Genomic DNA, 21,397 nt, shown 5'->3' with positions numbered 1-21,397 from the left:
GGACCTGCCAGGCCCAATTAAATTTACTAAGTCAACAACACCAGCAACAACAACCAGCTCACCAAACCGACCAACAAACCGCTGAGCAGCGCCTTGAAGTGCAGAGCACGGAGGACAACCTGGTGCACCGGCAGGATAGCATCGACAGCTCCTGCGCATTTCTAAACACATTGGCAGTCCCTCAACCTCTTGACCGACCCTTTGACCAGTTTGGGGGTCAAACAGTCTATGTGCAAGAACAATTTTCCATTAATTTGAAATCATCAAATAACCAAATTCAAATTGCGCATCAGCTGGAGCAGGTGCCATCTCAACAAAAGAAAAATGGACTAGTGTCCTACGACTTCCAAGAGGTAGGACAACTCAGCTCAGTCAGCAACTTAAAAGCACAAAATGTATCCGTAAAACGACGTTGCACCAAGAAACAAGAGAGACCGTACTTAACGGAACAACAAGAAGGCCCACCAACGGGAGCATTTTGGAATCAGCTATTAGGCACTATGAAAACGATCGGATCAGCTACGACCTATCATGCCGACAAGCTGGACACTCAAGTCGAGCTATTAAATGTCCTAGCTTTATATGTTCAGGGGATAGAACACAAATAGCACAACTTAAACGCCATGATAATAAAGGTACAAAAAGCGCAGGACATCACATACCACAGGTGCCATTGTTACCAAATAATTGATAAGCTTGCAACTGTGCCAACTATAATGTTTGAGCTGTTGGTGGCAGTTAGGGAAACACAACCCAATCCCATAACATCTATAGAAAGAGATCACAAGGAAGCAGACATAAGTAATGGGGACATGTTGGACCCGGCCTCGTGGCGTGGTCCCACTCCTCCCGCATGGCGGGACCTGGATGACATCGACCCCTGTCCTCCGGCCTGAAGCGACCCCCTCCAACCTTCACGAGAGCCTCCACTCCTGGCGACCCCGGGCTCTCCCCCTCCGGAACACGGCAACCCCTACTCGCCCCACTCTGCTGGTCCGACCCCTATCCCGGGCCACCATCTCAGACCCCGACTCCATCTTGGACCCTCCACGACCGGGCCCCGTGGCCTCAGCTCGACCTCGGCCTCAGACCCAGCGAAGCCCCGACATCGAGGCACCAAGGTCCGACCAGGTGGTAAAACGGCCACTTGACGGATCAATGAGGAGAAGAGTTTCAATGGCCCTCCAGCCGTCCCCCGACGCCTGGTTTCGATCGCCTCCGGCCTCCCTGGGCGCTGGCTCCACCCACCTGCTGGGTGTCTGGACACTCTCATCCCGGCCCCTCTGACCCCCAGGCGCGAGGGTCCGGACATCAAAGGACTCCAGACCTATATCTGGGGAATCTCTGGAGCGGGTCGGGAGTTGTAACTCGGAAACCCTCTTTGGAGCCTTGCTGGCGCTGCCGCGGCCCAACCTCGCTAAAACCATCCTTGGAGCCCTGCTGGCGCTGCCGCGGCCCAACCTCGCTGAAACCATCCTTGGAGCCCTGCTGGCGCTGCAGCGGCCCAACCTCGCTGAAACCATCCTTGGAGCCCTGCTGGCGCTGCCGCGGCCCAACCTCGCTGAAACCATCCTTGGAGCCCTGCTGGCGCTGCCACGGCCCAACCTCGCTGAAACCATCCTTGGAGCCCTGCTGGCGCTGCCGCGGCCCAACCTCGCTAAAACCATCTTCGGAACCCTGCTGGCGCTGCCGCGGCCCGACCCCAAGGAATCCCCCAGCTCGAGGATTGGGAGCTGAGCGTAGGGTATCCCTGTACCAGACTGGTACCAAGACTGTCCCGCTACCCCTTCCCGCAATTACTAAAGACCTTAAGGATCCCTCGATCCATTTGTACTTGTATTGCTGAGATAACCTGCCTTCATTGCTGATAAAGACGTTAAGAATCTATCCTTGTGTGGTGTCCATCTGTAGTGGTGTGATTGCTCGCCTGTACGATCCTAGGAGAGGAACCTCGCCAGGAGGCCTCTCGACTGCGCTCGGCCAGTTCTAGAAGGAGAGATGGGTCTCGGGGTGGTCGGCCAGACAGCCTCTGCCTCCCCCCTAAGATCGCCTTTCTAACATTGTTGGCAGGCGGTGCGATCCGAGCCAACGCAGATCGTACAGAGAGTGACTCGCCCACTACTGACAAACACACTACGACCATGACTACCAAGGAAACCAGACCGACCGCAGAGTTCCAGATGGAACGGTTGGAAGACTATAACCACAAAGAATTGAAACAATTCTGCAAGGACTTGGGCATCGCTACCACTGGGCTAAACACCAAGGACGATTTCAAGCAGGCCCTGCAAACATGGGTAGACACAGGAGCGACGCCACCCCAGAACGAAGATATCACGATCCCAGATATGCAACCGGAAGCCATCACAACCCCAGCGGAAGAAAGAAATACCAACCTAAAAACGGGCCTCTCCCACGAGGACGCCCGAGAACGAGAAAAGAGCCTGCTCCACGAATTGGAGCTGGCCCGACTCCGTCTGGATGGAGAACTACAGCTGGCCGAGAAAAAGATAGCCCTTGAGCAACTACGGCTGCAAGGGGACCTAGAGGAGAAACGAAGGCAGAGGGACTTAGAGGAGAAGAGGCTCGCGTACGAGCACAAGCGTGGTTTAAAAGAACTTGAGATCAAGGCCAAAAACGGGGAGGCCATCGCCTCCGGGAACCGGAGCCCACCTCCTCCTGCAGACACCAAGGTCCACATCCCCAAGGATGTTGTCCGAGAATACTACAAGAACGACGACATCCAACAATGGTTTAAGGCCTACGAGGTAGCCATGACCTTGCACCAGGTGCCGCAAAAAGACTGGGGTGCCAGGTTGTGGGGGAGGTTCATCAACGAGGGAAGAGACGCCCTGCTACAGCTCCCCGACGCCGAGATGACCTCTTACGAGCACATGAAAGCCGCCCTCCTTACTCGCTATGAACTCACCCCCGAGATGTACCGGCAGCGATTCAGAGACTGTAAGAGAATCCCCGGTACTACCTGGGTGGAGTATGTGAACTTCTATAGTAGAGCCTTAGAGGGGTGGATCAAAGGCAGCCAAGTCACCACCTACGAGCAGCTGTTCAACCTCATTGTATGGGAGCACCTCTCCAACAACTGTTTTGTCGAACTCAGGCAGCATCTCCTCGACAGCAAACTGACCGAGCCCCGTAAACTCGCCATCAAAGCCGATCGATGGGAGAGCACCCGGGTCTCCCGGAACTCTATGGGAGACCAAGGCCGAGCCCCCCAGGGGTCCCACCGTCCGCGAGGCGGCGGATGGGGCCAGAACAGGAACCGGGACGCCCCCGCGGTGCCTCCCCCGACCAACACTTTGCCCTCCCTGGCCAGAAGAGGGACCCCCCAGCACTGCCGGGGCCCCGCTCGAACATTATCTGCCACAAATGCCAGCGACTCGGTCACTATGCCAATGACCCCAACTGCCCAATGAACCAGCGATCCAGCACCACCGGTCCGCCAAACCGCCAGATCGCGGCCGCCTCCCTGGGACAGGAAAGGGGCGAAGAAGAGAACTATGACAAAGACCAGACCGAGTGGGAGCCCGCCGCCATTTTCCTGGTATGTCTGGGCGAAAGAGACATGGTCCCCCGGGCCCCGATCCCGGCCAACACTCAGAAGTACAGCCAGTGGGTCACCATTAATGGACACCGGGCCGAAGCCCTCCGCGACACGGGAGCCAGCGTGACGGCCGTCCGTTGCCACCTGGAGACCTCGGACCAAATCCTGCCCAATGTACTGTGCCCAGTATGGTCCGCGGACAATTCCGAGAGCCAGTGCCAGATGGCCCGCATCCCCTTTGAGTGGGGGGGAGTGTCGGGCATGCTGAAAGTGACCGTCCGGGACGATGCCCCCGTAGACTGCCTCCTCGGGAACGACCTGGAGAGTTCCCCCTGGGCTGACGTCGAGCGGAGAGAGCATCTGGGGATGCTAGGCCTCCCTGAGTGGGTCTGCGCGATCCATGGCCGCCCGAGCCGCCAACCCAACGGAAGAACCAGAGTGGCCCGAGCCTCTACCGCCCGCCGTCTCCGAAGACACCGACCCTGAGCCCGGTCCACTGGGGCCCAGCCGTGAAGAAATTGCCCCACTCAGCGAACTCCCGGAACTGGCCCAATGGCGCCAAGAAAGTGGCCCCACACGAGAGCAGTTCCGTCAAGAACAGAAAACGTGTCCCTCCCTCGAGGTGATCCGACAGCAAGCCGCCGCTCAAAGCACCGGAGACCCCTCGGGGTCCCACTGGGTCTATTGGGACAACAATCTCCTCTACAGTGAGCAGAAGATTGCCGAGCTGGGGGCCAGACGGGTACTGGTGGTCCCCCTCCGGTTCAGAGACTTCCTCCTGAATCTGGCACACGATGTGCCCCTCGCCGGGCACCTGGGGCAGGACAAGACGTACAGCCGCCTGGTGACCCATTTCTACTGGCCCAAGATGAGGAATGATGTAAGCAATCACTGCCGGACTTGCCCCACCTGCCAAGCCAGCGGGAAGAGCGGCGGAAAGCTCAAGGTCCCCCTGCAACCTTTTCCAGTCGTCAACACTCCCTTCGAGCGGGTGGGGATCGACATCGTGGGACCCATGGAGCCCCGAACATCTCAAGGTCACCGTTTCATCCTCGTCCTGGTGGACCATGCCACCCGTTATCCCGAAGCCATCCCTCTCCGGACCGTGACGGCTCCCGTGGTGGGCCGGGCGCTGATGGGGATCTTCTCCCGGGTGGGCTTCCCCCGAGAGGTCGTCAGTGACCGGGGTACGAACTTCATTTCCCGCTACATGAAGTCCCTGTGGCAACAATGCAGGGTCACGTACAAATTTACGACCTCCTATCACCCCCAAGGGAATGGACTGGTGGAACGTTTCAATCGAACCCTCAAGGGGATGATCATGGGCCTGGAAGAGCCCTTACGACGCCAATGGGACGTGTTGCTGCCCTGCCTCCTCTTCGCCTATCGGGAAATCCCTCAGAAGTCCCTGGGGTTCAGCCCCTTTGAACTATTGTACGGGCACCCCGTCCGGGGTCCCCTAAGCCTGGTCAAAGAAGGCTGGGAGGTGGCTGCACAAGATGCTCCCCCCGACGTATACCGGTACCTCCTGACCCTCCGAAACCAGACTCGGCGGTTCCGGGAAGTTGCCAAAAACAACCTCGAGGCCAGTCGAGAAGAAATTAAACGCTGGTATGATCAAAACGCCTCTTCCATTGAGTTCGAGCCGGGCCAACAGGTCTGGGTCATGTCCCCGGTCGAACCATGTGCCCTCCAGGACAAGTGGACTGGGCCCTTCAAAGTGGTGGAGCGCAAGAGCCCCGTCACATACCTGGTGGACATGGAGTCCCCCAGTAACCCCCTCCGGGTCCTCCACGCCAACAGGCTTAAACCTCACTTTGTCCGATCGGAACTTAGCCTCCTGATGGCTACCGACAGTTGGGCCGAAGACGACTCAGAGCCCCTACCGGACCTCCTGAACGCTTCCGAGAATGACGGCTCCGTGGAGGGAGTCAACCTCTCCTCCGCCCTGACCCCAGAACAACGCCGAGACTGCCAAGAGCTGTTGGGACAATTTGCAGACTTGTTTTCTCTTACCCCCGGAGTCACCCCGTGGTGCATCCACAATGTCGACACCGGGGACAGCCCGCCTGTGCGGCACCGGGCCTACCGAGTTCCCGATCGAGTTCGGACCTGCATTCAATCAGAAGTGTCCAAGATGCTGGCTCTGGGGGTGGTCGAGCCCTCTGACAGTCTGTGGGCCAGCCCTGTCGTCCTGGTCCCCAAGGCCGCTGCCCCTGGCGCTGCTCCCGAACTAAGGTTTTGTGTAGACTACCGGGGTTTGAACGCCATCACCCGGACGGACGCCCACCCCATTCCCCGGGCTGATGAACTGATCGACCGCCTGGGGGCGGCCCGCTACCTAAGCACCTTCGACCTAACCTCTGGCTACTGGCAAATCGGACTCACACCAGGCGCCCAAGAGCGCTCCGCTTTCTCAACCCCCGATGGCCACTACCAGTTCAGGGTGATGCCCTTCGGGATGAAAAACGCCCCCGCAACGTTCCAGAGACTGGTGAATAAGGTGTTGGCGGGGCTAGAAGAGTTCAGCGCCGCCTATCTGGACGATATCGCGGTGTACAGCCTCCACTGGGCTGAACACCTCCAACACCTCTGGGAGGTCTTGGCGGCCCTCCGCCGGGCTGGATTGACCATAAAAGCAAGAAAATGCCAGATCGGCCAAGGTTCCGTGACCTATCCGGGACACCAAGTGGGGAGCGGCCAGGTGGCCCCCCCTCCAACCCAAGATCGACGCCATCCTGGCCTGGAAGCCCCCGGTCACCCAGACAGAGGTCCGAGCCTTTCTGGGGCTCACTGGGTATTACCGGCGCTTTGTAAAGAATTATGGCAGTATTGTGGGCCCCCTCACTGAACTCACTTCCAAGAAGCAGCCACAGAAGGTGCACTGGACACCCGAGTGTCAGGCCGCCTTTGAGACCCTAAAGACAGCGATGTGCACCGCCCCCGTGCTCCAAGCCCCCGACTACAGCCCGGAATTCATAGTCCAAACTGATGCCTCCGAGCACGGTGTCGGGGCGGTTCTTTCCCAAATCAACGCCGAAGGAGTTCATCAACCGGTGGCCTTCATCAGCCGACGTCTGCTGGCCCGAGAGCAATGTTGGGGCACCATTGAACGAGAGGCCTTCGCCGTGGTGTGGGCCCTCAAGAAACTCCGACCCTATCTCTTCGGCACCCACTTCCGGGGGCAAACTGACCACCGACCCCTGCGGTGGTTGATGCAGATGCGAGGGGAGAATCCGAAGTTGCTGCGTTGGTCCATCTCCCTACAAGGGATGGACTTCATTGTGGAGCATCGCCCCGGCAGCGACCACTCCAACGCCGACGGCCTGTCCCGCTTCTTCCGCCTCGGCGAGGAGAATACCCAAGAAGATGGGTGACTCTCCCTGGCTTCAGCTGGGGGGGACGTGTGTTGGACCCGGCCTCGTGGCCTGGTCCCACTCCTCCCGCATGGCGGGACCTGGACGACATCGACCCCTGTCCTCCGGCCTGAAGCGACCCCCTCCAACCTTCACGAGAGCCGCCACTCCTGGCGACCCCCGGCTCTCCCCCTCCGGAACACTGCTGGTCCGACCCCTATCCCGGGCCACCATCTCAGACCCCGACTCCATCTTGGACCCTCCACGACCGGGCCCTGTGGCCTCAGCCCGACCTCGGCCTCGGACCCAGCGAAGCCCCGACATCGAGGCACCAAGATCCGACCAGGTGGAAAAACGGCCACTTGACGGATCAATAAGGAGAAGAGTTTCGATGGCCCTCCAGCCGTCCCCCGATGCCTGGTTTTGATCACCTCCGGCCTCCCTGGGCGCTGGCTCCACCCCCCTGCTGGGTGTCTGGACACTCTCATCCCGGCCCCTCTGACCCCCAGGCGCGAGGGTCCGGACATCAAAGGACTCCAGACCTATATCTGGGGAATCTCTGGAGCGGGTCGGGAGTTGTATCCTGGAGTCGAGAGACCCGAGAAGAACTCACCTACTTCGAACCCGGAAACCCTCTTTGGAGCCTTGCTGGCGGTGCCGCGTCCCAACCTCGCTGAAACCATCCTTGGAGCCCTGCTGGCGCTGCCGCGGCCCAACCTCGCTGAAACCATCCTTGGAGCCCTGCTGGCGCTGCCGCGGCCCAACCTCGCTGAAACCATCCTTGGAGCCCTGCTGGCGCTGCCGCGGCCCAACCTCGCTGAAACCATCCTTGGAGCCCTGCTGGCGCTGCCGCGGCCCAACCTCGCTGAAACCATCCTTGGAGCCCTGCTGGCGCTGCCGCGGCCCAACCTCGCTGAAACCATCCTTGGAGCCCTGCTGGCGCTGCCACGGCCCAACCTCGCTGAAACCATCCTTGGAGTCCTACTGGCGCTGCCGCGGCCCAACCTCGCTGAAACCATCCTTGGAGCCCTGCTGGCGCTGCCGCGGCCCAACCTCGCTGAAACCATCCTTGGAGCCCTGCTGGCGCTGCCGCGACCCAACCTCGCTGAAACCATCCTTGGAGTCCTGCTGGCGCTGCCGCGGCCCAACCTCGCTGAAACCATCCTTGGAGCCCTGCTGGCGCTGCCGCGGCCCAACCTCGCTGAAACCATCCTTGGAGCCCTGCTGGCGCTGCCGCGGCCCAACCTCGCTGAAACCATCCTTGGAGCCCTGCTGGCGCTGCCGCGGCCCAACCTCGCTGAAACCATCCTTGGAGCCCTGCTGGCGCTGCCGCGGCCCAACCTCGCTGAAACCATCCTTGGAGCCCTGCTGGCGCTGCCACGGCCCAACCTCGCTGAAACCATCCTTGGAGTCCTACTGGCGCTGCCGCGGCCCAACCTCGCTGAAACCATCCTTGGAGCCCTGCTGGCGCTGCCGCGGCCCAACCTCGCTGAAACCATCCTTGGAGCCCTGCTGGCGCTGCCGCGGCCCAACCTCGCTGAAACCATCCTTGGAGCCCTGCTGCCGCGGCCCAACCTCGCTGAAACCATCCTTGGAGCCCTGCTGGCGCTGCCGCGGCCCAACCTCGCTGAAACCATCCTTGGAGCCCTGCTGGCGCTGCCGCGGCCCAACCTCGCTGAAACCATCCTTGGAGCCCTGCTGGCGCTGCCGCGACCCAACCTCGCTGAAACCATCCTTGGAGTCCTGCTGGCGCTGCCGCGGCCCAACCTCGCTGAAACCATCCTTGGAGCCCTGCTGGCGCTGCCGCGGCCCAACCTCACTGAAACCATCCTTGGAGCCCTGCTGGCGCTGCCGCGGCCCAACCTCGCTGAAACCATCCTTGGAGCCCTGCTGGCGCTGCCGCGGCCCAACCTCGCTGAAACCATCCTTGGAGCCCTGCTGGCGCTGCCGCGGCCCAACCTCGCTGAAACCATCCTTGGAGCCCTGCTGGCGCTGCCACGGCCCAACCTCGCTGAAACCATCCTTGGAGTCCTACTGGCGCTGCCGCGGCCCAACCTCGCTGAAACCATCCTTGGAGCCCTGCTGGCGCTGCCGCGGCCCAACCTCGCTGAAACCATCCTTGGAGCCCTGCTGGCGCTGCCGCGGCCCAACCTCGCTGAAACCATCCTTGGAGCCCTGCTGGCGCTGCCGCGGCCCAACCTCGCTGAAACCATCCTTGGAGCCCTGCTGGCGCTGCCGCGACCCAACCTCGCTGAAACCATCCTTGGAGTCCTGCTGGCGCTGCCGCGGCCCAACCTCGCTGAAACCATCCTTGGAGCCCTGCTGGCGCTGCCGCGGCCCAACCTCGCTGAAACCATCTTCGGAGCCCTGCTGGCGCTGCCGCGGCCCGACCCTAAGGAACCCCCCAGCTCGAGGATTGGGAGCTGAGCGTAGGGTATCCCTGTACCAGACTGGTACCAAGACTGTCCCGTTACCCCTTCCCGCAGTTACTAAAGACCTTAAGGATCCCTCGATCCATTTGTACTTGTATTGCTGAGATAACCTGCCTTGATTGCTGATAAAGACGTTAAGAATCTATCCTTGTGTGGTGTCCATCTGTAGTGGTGTGATTGCTCGCCTATACATCCTAGGAGAGGAACCTCGCCAGGAGGCCTCTCGACCACGCTCGGCCAGTTCTAGAAGGAGAGGTGGGTCTCGGGGTGGTCGGCCAGACAGCCTCTGCCTCCCCCCTAAGATCGCCTTTCTAACAGGACATCTCTATCATTAATACCAAACTACTAAAAGATGAAACTAACTCTCAAGAAGGTGAATGCAGAAATGTACCTGACATCGAGAAATAGTCAGAACGAGTAGAGGAACAGCTGTATTTAGAAGGCACACCACCAATGTTTAATCAAAGCAACTTACTGAAGGAACCTGCAGAAATTAAGGAACAAAAAAGCTTGAAAACACCTCTCTCAAAACGGGAACGAAAACGCTTGAGGAAAGCAAGGAAAAGTAAATTAAACAAAGCCATTCCACAATCATTATTGACATCCACCCAGAAAAGACAAGATAAAAGTGAAGAAAGTAATAGTGATACAGTCAGCACGCCGGATTATAACAACCCAGCAATAAAAGAGGCTGCTGCTTCAACAGAACGCGATGTGCAAAAAATAGAAGATTCTTCAATGATTAAAATATATGATATATTTAAACCCTCGGTTAACAAGGAACAAAATAATCTTGAAAGAAACTGTAAAAAGAGATACAACCCAAACTTCACAGAATCCAAAGATAAAGACAAGCGAAAATGGCACGCGAGACGTAGTACTAATCGGGAAAGGAGCCACACAGGTGCAAACTGCCAACAAGGAAATTAGAACCAATGCACAGCGCCAGATGCTTAGAGAGCCCACTGAAAACAAACAACAAGACCAAGTCAAACATATCCATTACGTCGTAATACATCACCAAGACCTAACAGAAGCATCAACCCCGATCAACCACATAAAAACACTATCGCTCACCACTCAAGGCCAGATAGAATTTGTCCCACATTATAAATCGAGGGGAGTCCATGATATACTGAATCGAAGTGCAATAATAAGGTTACTCAAATCTCTTCCTGCCTTGAGACATATTACATCCAGTGACTTGGAAAGAATTGAATTCAAATCTAACCCCAACTAAATAGGGCCTGAAATAACAGCTACTTGGATAAATCACTCTGTCATCGAACAGATTTTGACGCATAAGGAGGTATTTGCATCATGGGGTATAGAACTAAAAAAGGTAGAACCTCCTCGTTATCCGAGCCCCCTACAACACTCCCCACTGTACAGAGGGTGTATTAAAAGGAGCGAAAGGCCCTGAGAATCCGGACCAAACAAAGGAAGACGTCCAATCTATAAGACAAATTACGATTACAATCTCACACTCAGAAACAGCTAACGAAGAGGGCAACCAGAACTGGAGATCTCTAAACATACAACAAGGAGCAGCATGAATACAAATCCATACAGAAACCCAAAGGCGTTGCAGGACTGCAAAATCTGTTCCTGGAACATGAATGGCCTAGCCTCAAAAATAGAGGATATTGATTTTGCTGACTTTATCCTACAGTACGATATACTGCTATTACAAGAAACCTGGCAGACAACAATTGTAGGTTACAAAGAACACTTGATCCCAGCTAAAAAGGAGTCAGCACACGGAAGAGCCAAAGGCGGCCATCAATCTACATTTCAACAGATATTTTATGGGAAGAAGAAAACATCGATTTAGACTCCTGTTGGATGCAATGTATCAAACTTACAGTCTCCAAACCCTGCACCTTGTTAATTTTGAACATCTACATACACCCGGCTTATAAGCATAAGGGGAGAGATATCCAACAATTGGTAGCTGCCATTACAACCTTAAAGCTAATCTACCCACATTCCAATACAATACTCTCTGGGGATTTTAACATGAACTGGATGCAAGCTCAAGAAAAAAACCTACCCACCAATATAAAGGCCAGGAATGACAACACAACTAGACGTGACACTTCGGGGAAGAAATTCGCTGCACTATTGGATACAAAATCATTGTACACTTTAAATGGACAAGGCCCACAAGATAGCCCGGCAGCTTTCACAAGAGTGACGGCAAAATCAGGAGCGACCATCGACTTCACTCTAGTAGACCCAGACCTATTTCCCTTCATTAGGAACTTTCAAATAATAGAAAGAGTACATAGTGACCACTATCCCCAATTTTTTAGATTAAACAACATTCGAGAAAAACCCCAGGCAACCAGTGCCCTCACACAACTCACCCAACTGTATAATTTAAACCGATTAACATGGAACGATAACACTGTAGATGCAATGCAATCATCGAGCTTTGCTCAGATTTACTGACTGCCACTGATGCAAAACCATTAGGGATAGAGGCCTGGGAGTCTCTCATCAACAGCCTGAACAGAAAGTTTTCACACAGTTCTAGAAACCAAAAATCAGTCAGGATTAGCGGGTCAGTATGGTACACCCACGCCCTAAGGATAGAAAAAAGACAAGTAAATAAAGCTCTAAGACAAATGCGATCTCATGGCCAACAACCATCTCGGCAGGCCCTGACCATAATCAGAAAAATTAAAAGCGACCTAGAAAAAAGAGATTCGTGCAGCAAAACACACACACAACGAGCAGTTTTGGATAAAAATGCTTCGTCTGCCGAAAGAGTTTTGGGCCCAAATTAACTTCTTATCAAACAGTAAAAATCGGCATTACAACTCTGACATCACCGAGCACACATGAAGAGCTCATACAGAAGCTACATATAACCCTCAGAAATCCTCAAGGCTTACCACAAAAAATGACACACCGAAGGCGAGACAGTTCAGCACCAGTACCTCTAGAGACACCCCAATTAGAGAGCATTGGACGGCTGAGACACCAAAAATAATCTCTCAGGCCCTAGATTTCACGAGTTTCAAACTGAACCCAAAAGACCACAGTAACCTACAAGCCAAACAAACTGAAGGTAAAACCAGGGTCAGATAAATCACGCAATGATATACAGATCAAACAGAAACAAGTATTGAACATCATAAAAAAACAGAGGTCTGATGGGCGCCGGGACCAAACGGCCTGCCCAACGCCCTATTTAAAAAAGACTCTGCAGTCTGGTCTAATCATTTATCAATACTGTTCGCTTACATTCTGGAATCTCACACGATTACAGATTCTTGGCGAGGCAGCATATTACACCCAATATTTAAATCGGGGGCTCTTTCAAAACCCTTTTGGCCGACCAAGCCATTGCCAACTCAAAAATTCTGTACGCATGTTTCGTTGACCTCAAGGCAGCCTTCGATAAGGTCCCCAGACGAGCACTGTGGGCAAAAATTGAATCCTGGGGAATCCCCACAAACCTATTGAACGCAATAATTAACCTCTACTCAAAAACATGGGTTCAAATAAAAATGGGAGACGGTAGAACTTTAACAAACAAAATCATCACCACCGATGCCTTAAAACAGTGGTGCGTTTTAGCCCCCTGTCTATTTAATATATATACAGCCGACCTAGACAATAACTTTCATTCAACATTAGGGAACCCCCCAAAACTGGGGAATGCGAGAATAGCAAGTCTGCAATACGCCGATGACATCGTGCTACTATCTCAAAAGCCCCGTGGTCTCCAACAGTTGATAAACAAATTAGCAGATTACACAGCTTCAAATCAACTACACATACATTTAAAAAAAAAACAAAGGGTGCCTCTTACCGCCCTATCGCCCTCCTAAACACTGACTTAAAGATATACACCAAGATACTGGCTAAGCGACTCGACTCATATATGCCAGGGCTGGTGAACCCGGACCAGGTGGGGTTCATTCGGGACCGGCAGGGGGCTGACAATGTACGTAGGCTGGCGCACTTGGTAGGAAAAGTGCAGCACTGGGATATCCTGGCTTGTCTTCTCTCGCTTGATGCGGAGAAGGTCTTTGACCGAGTGGACTGGGCTTTCCTGAAAGAGGTTCTCCAGAAGATCAGTTTAGGCCCCAAAATGATCGCGAGAATCATGGCCCCCTACATAGGGCCACAAGCCAGAATCAGGGTCAATGGTCAACTTACGCCGCCGCTCACGATACACAGAGGCACGAGGCAGGGGTGCCCACTCTCGCCGCTCTTATTCGCCCTTGCGGTGGAACCGCTGGCGGCAATGATAAGACGCGATTCCAGAATACACGGAATAGCCCATGGGGGGAGAGACAACAAGGTGGCGCTGTCGCAGACGACCTGATCCTCACTCTCACGCGCCCTCGCGAATCCCTCCCAGCGGTCCACGAGGTGCTCTGCCTATATGAACAGGCGCCAGGCCTTAAAATAAATCATACCAAATCTTGGGCGCTCAACCTCACTATACCTGAAGAGGAGATCCCATCCCTGAAGAAGGATGTGCCCTACCAATGGGCGGAGAACCACATCAAATACTTGGGCCTGACTTGACTCCCCATTTAGACTCCTGGTCCTCGGTAAATTGAGCGGAGTGCCGCAAAACGGTGCTAGAAGACCTTCGGAAGTGGAAACCTCTGATGATCTCATGGCTGGGGCGCCTTAATGCGGTTAAGATGTCGATCCTCCCCAGAATTCTCTATGTCTTCCAATGTTTACCCACCCCAATCCCGCTTCACTGCATTTGGAGCCTTCAGCGTGAGATCACGTCCTTCATCTGGGGCGGGAAGCGCCCCCGGTTCTCGCAGAAGGTCCTTATGGAGCCGAGAGATAGAGGCGGCCTGGCATGCCCCAACTTGGTACACTACTATTGGGCAGCACACCTCCGTTTTGTGGTGGAATGGGGCGCACGCGAAAGCGACAAGCATTGGTTCCACATGGATCGAGCGGTCACAGGACGCACCATATGGGACTTGCCTTGGCTTCCGCGGACGGCACGCACCAGAAGTGCGAACATAGCAGTCCCCACAAAAGCGGTCCTGGATGTTTGGGACAGGGTAGCGGTGTCTAGAGGTCTCACTACGTTCCCATCCCCACACACCCCGATAGCGGGAAACCCACAATTCCCCCCGGCTTACCGGACTCGGGCATTTGAAAAATGGATGCACAGGGACTGTAATGTTATTGGGGACCTTTTCCTTGGGCACTCACCTAAAACATGGAATGACTGCAGGGAGGAATTCAGGATACCACCGACGGCTGGCCTACAGTATGCCCAGCTACGTCACTGGACTATGGGTGAAGACATGTATCAAGCAGCCACTAGGGCCTACACACCCTTCGAGAAACTAGCACGTTCCCTTGGGGGGCTGAAGAGACTTATCTCACAAATATACCACATACTGCAACACCCTACCTCGACACCTGCGCACCCCTATCGGAGACAATGGCAGTTGGCAGCAGGCACAGACATCGAACCCTCCCAATGGCACAGACTGTGGCGTGATATCCCCAAAATCTACCGCAGTATCCCGCAGAGGGAAAACGCCTACAAGTTACTCACCCAATGGTACTATACCCGCTGCGACTTAGCAAGATGTTCCCCAACACCTCGCCGATGTGCTGGAGGTGTGGTTCTGTGACTGGTGACTTTGTGCATATATGGTGGACGTGCCCGACCCTAGCTGTTTTCTGGAAGGAGGTACTCAGCCACATCAAATGGGTACTGGGTTTCCCCCTGCCTGAGGAAGTGAGCACGATTTTGCTTGGAATCCGGCCTACCACACTTAGGGCACTTACCCGCAGCGACTGGATCCTTACGCTCCAAATGCTGGGCACAGCTAAACAACTCATCGCCCTATACTGGAAGCGGGCTGAGGCGCCACCAACAGCTTCCTGGTTTGTGCGTCTCTGGCAGGTCCTGGCAATGGAAATCCTCACGGCAAGGCTACAGGCGAGGGACACGCGCTTCAAAGCGGTCTGGGAGCCCCTAGTGCGATATCTCTGCTCTATAAGCTATGCGCGACATATGCCCCCTAGACTCCGCGCTCTGCACCTCTTTGAACACGCCATCATCCCGGCGGATCCTGCCAGGCTATGCCCTTGATTGCCATTCACACTGCAAGCGTTGCTGCTACCGCACATGCCCTCCCATGCCCTACTCCCTGAAACGCCGCACATAACCGCCGCCCCCACTCTTTTTTTCTCTACCTACTCTTAGGCTACCTGACCTCACATACTTCCTTCTTTCCTACTTGCCAATCTGGCCTTCGTCTCTCTACGAGACAGTTACGCCCGGTTGGGCTTTCTTTCCTTTGTGACACTTAAGCCAGTTACCCACCATACGCCTCCCTTACGAAGCGGAAACGCACTCGCATGCGACAAACCCCTGCGAACTTCACTCCTAAGCCATGCGGCCGGCCCTCCCTGGAGGGTTGTAGGCAAGGCGCTGTGTTAAAGCTTCTTCCCCGCCCCAGTTGGCGTAGAAACACAAGAGTTATCATGTACGCGGCCAGCCTCGGCTTGAGGTTGTAGGCTTAACGCTGTGTTCACAATAAAAACCGATTTGAACAAAAAAAAAAACCAAAGGTTATGTGTTTCTCAAGCCCACACAAAAAAAACTAAAGTTCACTTGGACGATCAACGGCAACTTCCTGGACCAGGAGGGAACATATAAATATCTTGGAGTAACTTTGGATCGCCACCTTAATTACAAGCAACACCTAGAACAGCGGAAAACACAAGCCAAACAGCTATTATTTGCTTTTAAAACCTTGCAAAAACATCTCAGTGAGTGTTCGACGACCCACTTATTAAAGGTCTGGCAGCAAAATGTTTACCTTCAATCACTTACGGATCAGAACTCCTTAACGCAAAAGATGCAATAACCCTGAACATCGCCCATACCAGTCTCTTTAAAAATCTGTTTAAAATTCCACGCCATATTTCTCAAGCCCGGATTAGACTAGAATTTGGGTTAAAAAAACAGATCATGTCAAAACAAGGAGCACTGATAAAATATTATTGGAGAATGCGGGAAGCAGAGGAAGAGTCTCTGGCACATTACTGTTGGCTGGAGGTTGAAAGTCAATCCAGACTGAGTAATTCGGTTTATCCATTTTTAAAGCTATCAATTGAAGCCTTAAAGTTAGAGGAAGCCTGGCACACAATACCATCCTACCCAGAGTTCAAACAAATAGTCAATAAAACGACTAATCAAATATCTCAAGACACGGACTCATTAACGAGGAAAATCAATGCATGGATTGTGTTGCCAACATACAAAATGTTAAAGCCTCAGTCATACCTGTCGGAACATTTTGCGAATCGCATGAAGCACCAACTGACCCTACTGAGACTGGGAGTTCTCAACTAAAGACCAATCCCAAAATGGAAACGGACCTGGCCAGCAATGGATTGCCGCCTTTGCGGACAAGGAGACAAATCATTGCTCCGCCTACTCTGTATTTGTCCTGCACTATTATCTATACGGAAAGAACTTTTGCGGCCAATCTTTTGCGGCCAATAATGAAAAGACAACAAATAAGGACTTGCAGATCCGCCGTAATAAATTGTTTAGGAGGCTGGACTGTACAATTGGCATGTAAAGCAATAAAGTTTTTGAGTTTAGCTGCAAATGAACTAGAAAAGAGAGATAGAGAACTTGATCCACCAAAGCATGTAAAGTGAAAAAGTGTAAATAATCAGTTCGCAGCCTGTATAAGAACTACATATCTCATAGCCAGACTCATTACCAATTGTACTCTGCTTTTTAATAGAAAAAAGGTTTTACTACAATTTTTACGAGAATTTATTAATCAATCTGTATTTTGCTTATGAATTTTATGTGTTTTAGCGGTTAAGCCGCTCTTTTTATGATTTAAATTAAATCAAATAAAGTAATTTAACCTAAAAAATGAACTACTCAAAACCTGTGATCTGAGGGCAGTGTTGGCAAGCAACGGTGTTAATATCTTTAGAACCCTGTCCATTAGCCTAAAACAGGCATTGTACAACTAGATCACTTGCAGTAGCAGACCCGGATGAACACTGGGTCGCCCCTCATTTAAGTAGGGTTGAATAGCTCAACAAAGGGGAAGACTATCTAATCCTGTTCCTTAGGGCAGTTATTGTGAAAAATGAAAAAAAATACTACCTAAAGCTAATTTAAATATGTAAACAGATGTAGGAATATCCCATTCTGAAAGATGCAAGTTGTTCATGGATCAAAATAGTATGTATTCTGTGATTGTGCTGAACCTATGTTTGTTGTTAATACAGAATCATGTTTGCGCAACAAGCAATCCAACCGGAAGGAGTATGGAGAAGCCCTGATGCTACTTAAAGAGATCCAGATCCACTACAATCGCTTCCATGAAGATGCAGCAAAAAGAGCCAAGAATCTAGAAAAGACGAACAGAGACATAATTGTAGATACGAAGGGTGCAAGAGACCATCTGCACAGATGATTAAGTGTTAGATGGGTGACCAACCAGCGACTGGGAACTGTTCCTGAGCGCAGGTTGCATGTCACCGGCACAATGCTTTGTGTAACCTTTTCACAAGTAAACATTTAAAAGTATTTTTTCAACCATGTTGCAGACATTTTAGAGGTGCAAATAAGAGATAACATATAGTGTTCAAGACAATAACGCTACTGTCACAGGTATTAAATAAGAGGTTGTTTAAGCTACACCTGGAAATCATTTTAAATCCTTTACAAAATCATGTAACTATACCATCGGAATCACAGTTTGGCCATAAATGAAAGCCTTCATTTTCTGAAGAAAATTCTAAATACAGATTAGACTCCACCAGCTGAATTTTGTTTCGCTGCACAATGCATATGATGGGGAAATTGAGCCAGTGGACCCTCCTCACCATTTAGAATTTCCTCCATAAATTGGTAAATTCTCAGTTAACACCAACTCTAAACCAGAACTAATTGTAGTTCATACAACAGTGTTGCCCGATATAGATCCAGCAAAGAATGTCTGCAGTTTGTTTCTCACTTGTACACCAGGAATGTTGTAGGATGTCTGCTAATGTCCAGTCCATGATGTGGTTTTATCTGATGATTATTGTCCTATTTAAGACTAAGCAGCCATATCTGAGGTATTGGAAGGTTTAAGGTGTCTATGTATTAATGTAGCAGTCTCCTCCTTCTGTCTTCCGCATACCAGAAACTCCCAAGTACTCAGTATTTATCAAGCAGTAAAGTCCAAATCTTCATATTCTGCCTGGACGCAGTTTGTATCTGTTTCGTTATGCAATCTTTAACAGTAAACATTTCGGTTTCCAGTACTACTATGTTGGGTGTACTCTTGGAATATTACAGATACTTGTAACTCTTAGAACGTATTAGGTTACACAGTTGTCACGGATTGTAAACAGCGTCATTAAATAACCTCCTATCGCGAGGCTCTGAAAAATGTTTCAGCTAAAAACCTGTAAGCCATCTTTAAAGAGTATGTTGTAAATCTTTTTCCAAGTTTCTATGACAGTAAAACTATAGTCAACTTTTTCGTGGTGTATGGATTATAATGTGGTCACACTGCTACTGTAGCCCAGCGAACAAAGCCTCCATAGCAGATATCACTTGGTCAACTCAACAGGTCTATCCAGCTTTTTAATTGATCTCAAGTCGATAAAAAGACCACCACTGAGTTAATAGTGACAACTGCTCTTACAGCTCTTTGAGACATGGATGATATTGGAAACAAGCTCACACTATACCAATGACTTAGGGTTTCCCAGAGGTCCAGTGATGTTTTCGTGTGAGCAAATGAGAGAATCCTGCTACGCAGCTGTTGGTCAAGTGGATTGAACAGAACAGATCCTACTCTAGAGTCAATCAACATCAGTACCATCTCTGAACATCAAGTCACTTTGCATCCCCTGGGTTATACCAGCACAACCATCCCAACTCCAATGGCCACAATCCAAAACTCTAAATTTCTTCAACACACAAACTTCCGTTAGATCCAGCCAATGCCTCAAGGAACTATCTCTCGCCTATTCACTGAAAGAAAGCAGCCCGAACCTTCACAGGGCCATTTCATTCCTCTGGCAACAAAACTTAAACTTAAACCCATTGCTTTGGAAAATTAATTGTCTCCCACCACTGAAACCATCCCATTGGAAACTTTAGCCCTACCCCAGCAGGCTAATCTGTCGTTCGTTTAGCGAGGGGAATAACACAAGTGAGGCAATTGCCATGATACACAAACTCTTTTGTAAATTAATATTCATTCGTTCTCAATCTTTGACAAAAGTACTATAGAAGTAAAGACTTCCCCCATCCAAACCACATGAATATGTACTACTCACAAAAGAAGCAAGTCCAATGTGTATTACACCCACATCATAACCGAGCAGATTAGCCCTTTATAGAGCAAGCTTCTCCAACCAATAGCTCTACAGCTACCTGTAAATAGCTCTCCTGTGTGAAGCCCACCCTATTAAATTAGAAGCTTTTGTTTGGTATACCAACTTGAAAAGTGTGTTTTTAAGATGAAAATGTGTGTATTTGAGACGAAAATGCATGTATTTTCAGAACTCAATAGCTGATGTTTGGAGAAAAATTGGTGAATTTCCAAAAGATATTTTAAGCGGATGTAGCAAATGATAAATTATGTGGTGCTGGGTAGACTTATTTCTAATATTACTTTGGTGCCTGGGGCATTCCAGATATGGATGTTATGTATTAACCCATAAAAAGGCATTCCAAATTATCAAAGTCTTTTTTATATCACTGCTGGTAACTCTGCCTGATGCATTGAGGCAATTACTGCTGGTGATCCTGAATAGGGTTGCCAATAATGTAATCTTCTTGTCTGATGTGTTCAATATTACAACACTAGTAATATCAGTAGCTTGGGAGGATTTTCATTGAAGAAAATTAGCTATTACAGAAAAATGTGGAGACCCCTGGTACAAAGTACCATCCTTCAAGAGATTTAACTGTACTAGGAGAACCATAGTTTGGAGGTTCTCATCATCCCTTAATTATCTAGATCAATATGGTGCAAACTCCACCTACAAAAGCGATTTCAGTCTAGATGTTACCTTCTCCAGCTAGGGCAGCCTAGAGACAAAAAACAATCCACATCACCCAGTGCACCTTGTGGTTCAGCTTTCATAAGGTAAGAGACACAGCACAATGTAAATCCCAGAAAATATGGACCAGAAACACAAAAAGCACAGACGTCTGAACAAAGTTTGTAGAAATCAATGACTTCACGTCTTGTTACTACAACACTTTGACAGATACAATTGATAAGCTTGCATTACAGCTAGAGAACCCCTACCACTATTCTAATTTTCAGGGAAAATAAATGAAGAAAGGAAAGGTCTATGAGCAGATGGAAGACAGTAGAGGGAACCACCCACTGAAGATAACCTCAGATCTCTCAGGGCCACAAAGCAGTACAAGCGCAACATCCCAGCTGCTAAAGTATCCTATTTCAATGCATAGACCAATGCATCAAAAGAATCCTAGTTAATAGTTAATAATGCAATATTAAAACACCACTCTAACCCCATAAATGGTGCACCACTCAGAAAATTTAAGAGTTCTAAAAATTCTTCAGGAATAAATTATACATTTTCAAATGAGACATCACGACTACCACGCCACACATATCCTCCATAGTCATACAGCTTCAGCAAGGTTAATGGTTTCCAGTCAAAACTCATTGGAGGTAATCCACAAAATACTTACCTGGCTTAAACCCTCGGGTATCAAGTGACCCAACGCAAACCACAGTTGTAAAAATCCACCCTCCTAAGAATGGGGACAGACTGCTTAAAAACTGAAAACTCCTTGCTGGACCAGCGTGAATTCTCAAGGAGCATGAGTATCAGTATCATTACACTCCTTTAGAAAGTGCCCAAAACGAATCCCTCTGATCTTAGCACTGTTCATCCCGATAAGTCATTCTTTAGGAAAAGCATTAAAAGCTTTCTTGACAGAAACAACAGAAGACTAAACAACTAAATCAATAGTACTTCCTCTGTACTGTTGGCCAGAACTGGCTCATTGACATGCTACA

General features: G+C 51.1%; 1 protein-coding gene across 1 annotated transcript in view; it reads left to right on the top strand.

The window, feature by feature from the left end:
• LOC147693602 (X-ray radiation resistance-associated protein 1-like) overlaps positions 1-18,866 on the top strand; it is a 312,782-nt gene extending 293,916 nt beyond the window's left edge. Inside the window, exon 18 of the mRNA XM_086933820.1 lies at positions 17,625-18,866. Within this exon, the coding sequence (XP_086789946.1) occupies positions 17,625-17,812 (188 nt within the window). The 3' untranslated portion in view covers positions 17,813-18,866. The remainder of the gene's footprint in view (positions 1-17,624) is intronic.
• The last annotated feature ends 2,531 nt before the right edge of the window (positions 18,867-21,397 follow it).

The sequence above is a fragment of the Lissotriton vulgaris genome, chromosome 8 (assembly GCF_964263255.1).
Source record: "Lissotriton vulgaris chromosome 8, aLisVul1.2, whole genome shotgun sequence".
NCBI lineage: Eukaryota > Metazoa > Chordata > Amphibia > Caudata > Salamandridae > Lissotriton > Lissotriton vulgaris.
The sequence above is the reverse complement of the archived record's forward strand: the minus strand, read 5'-3'. Positions and strand labels throughout refer to the sequence as shown.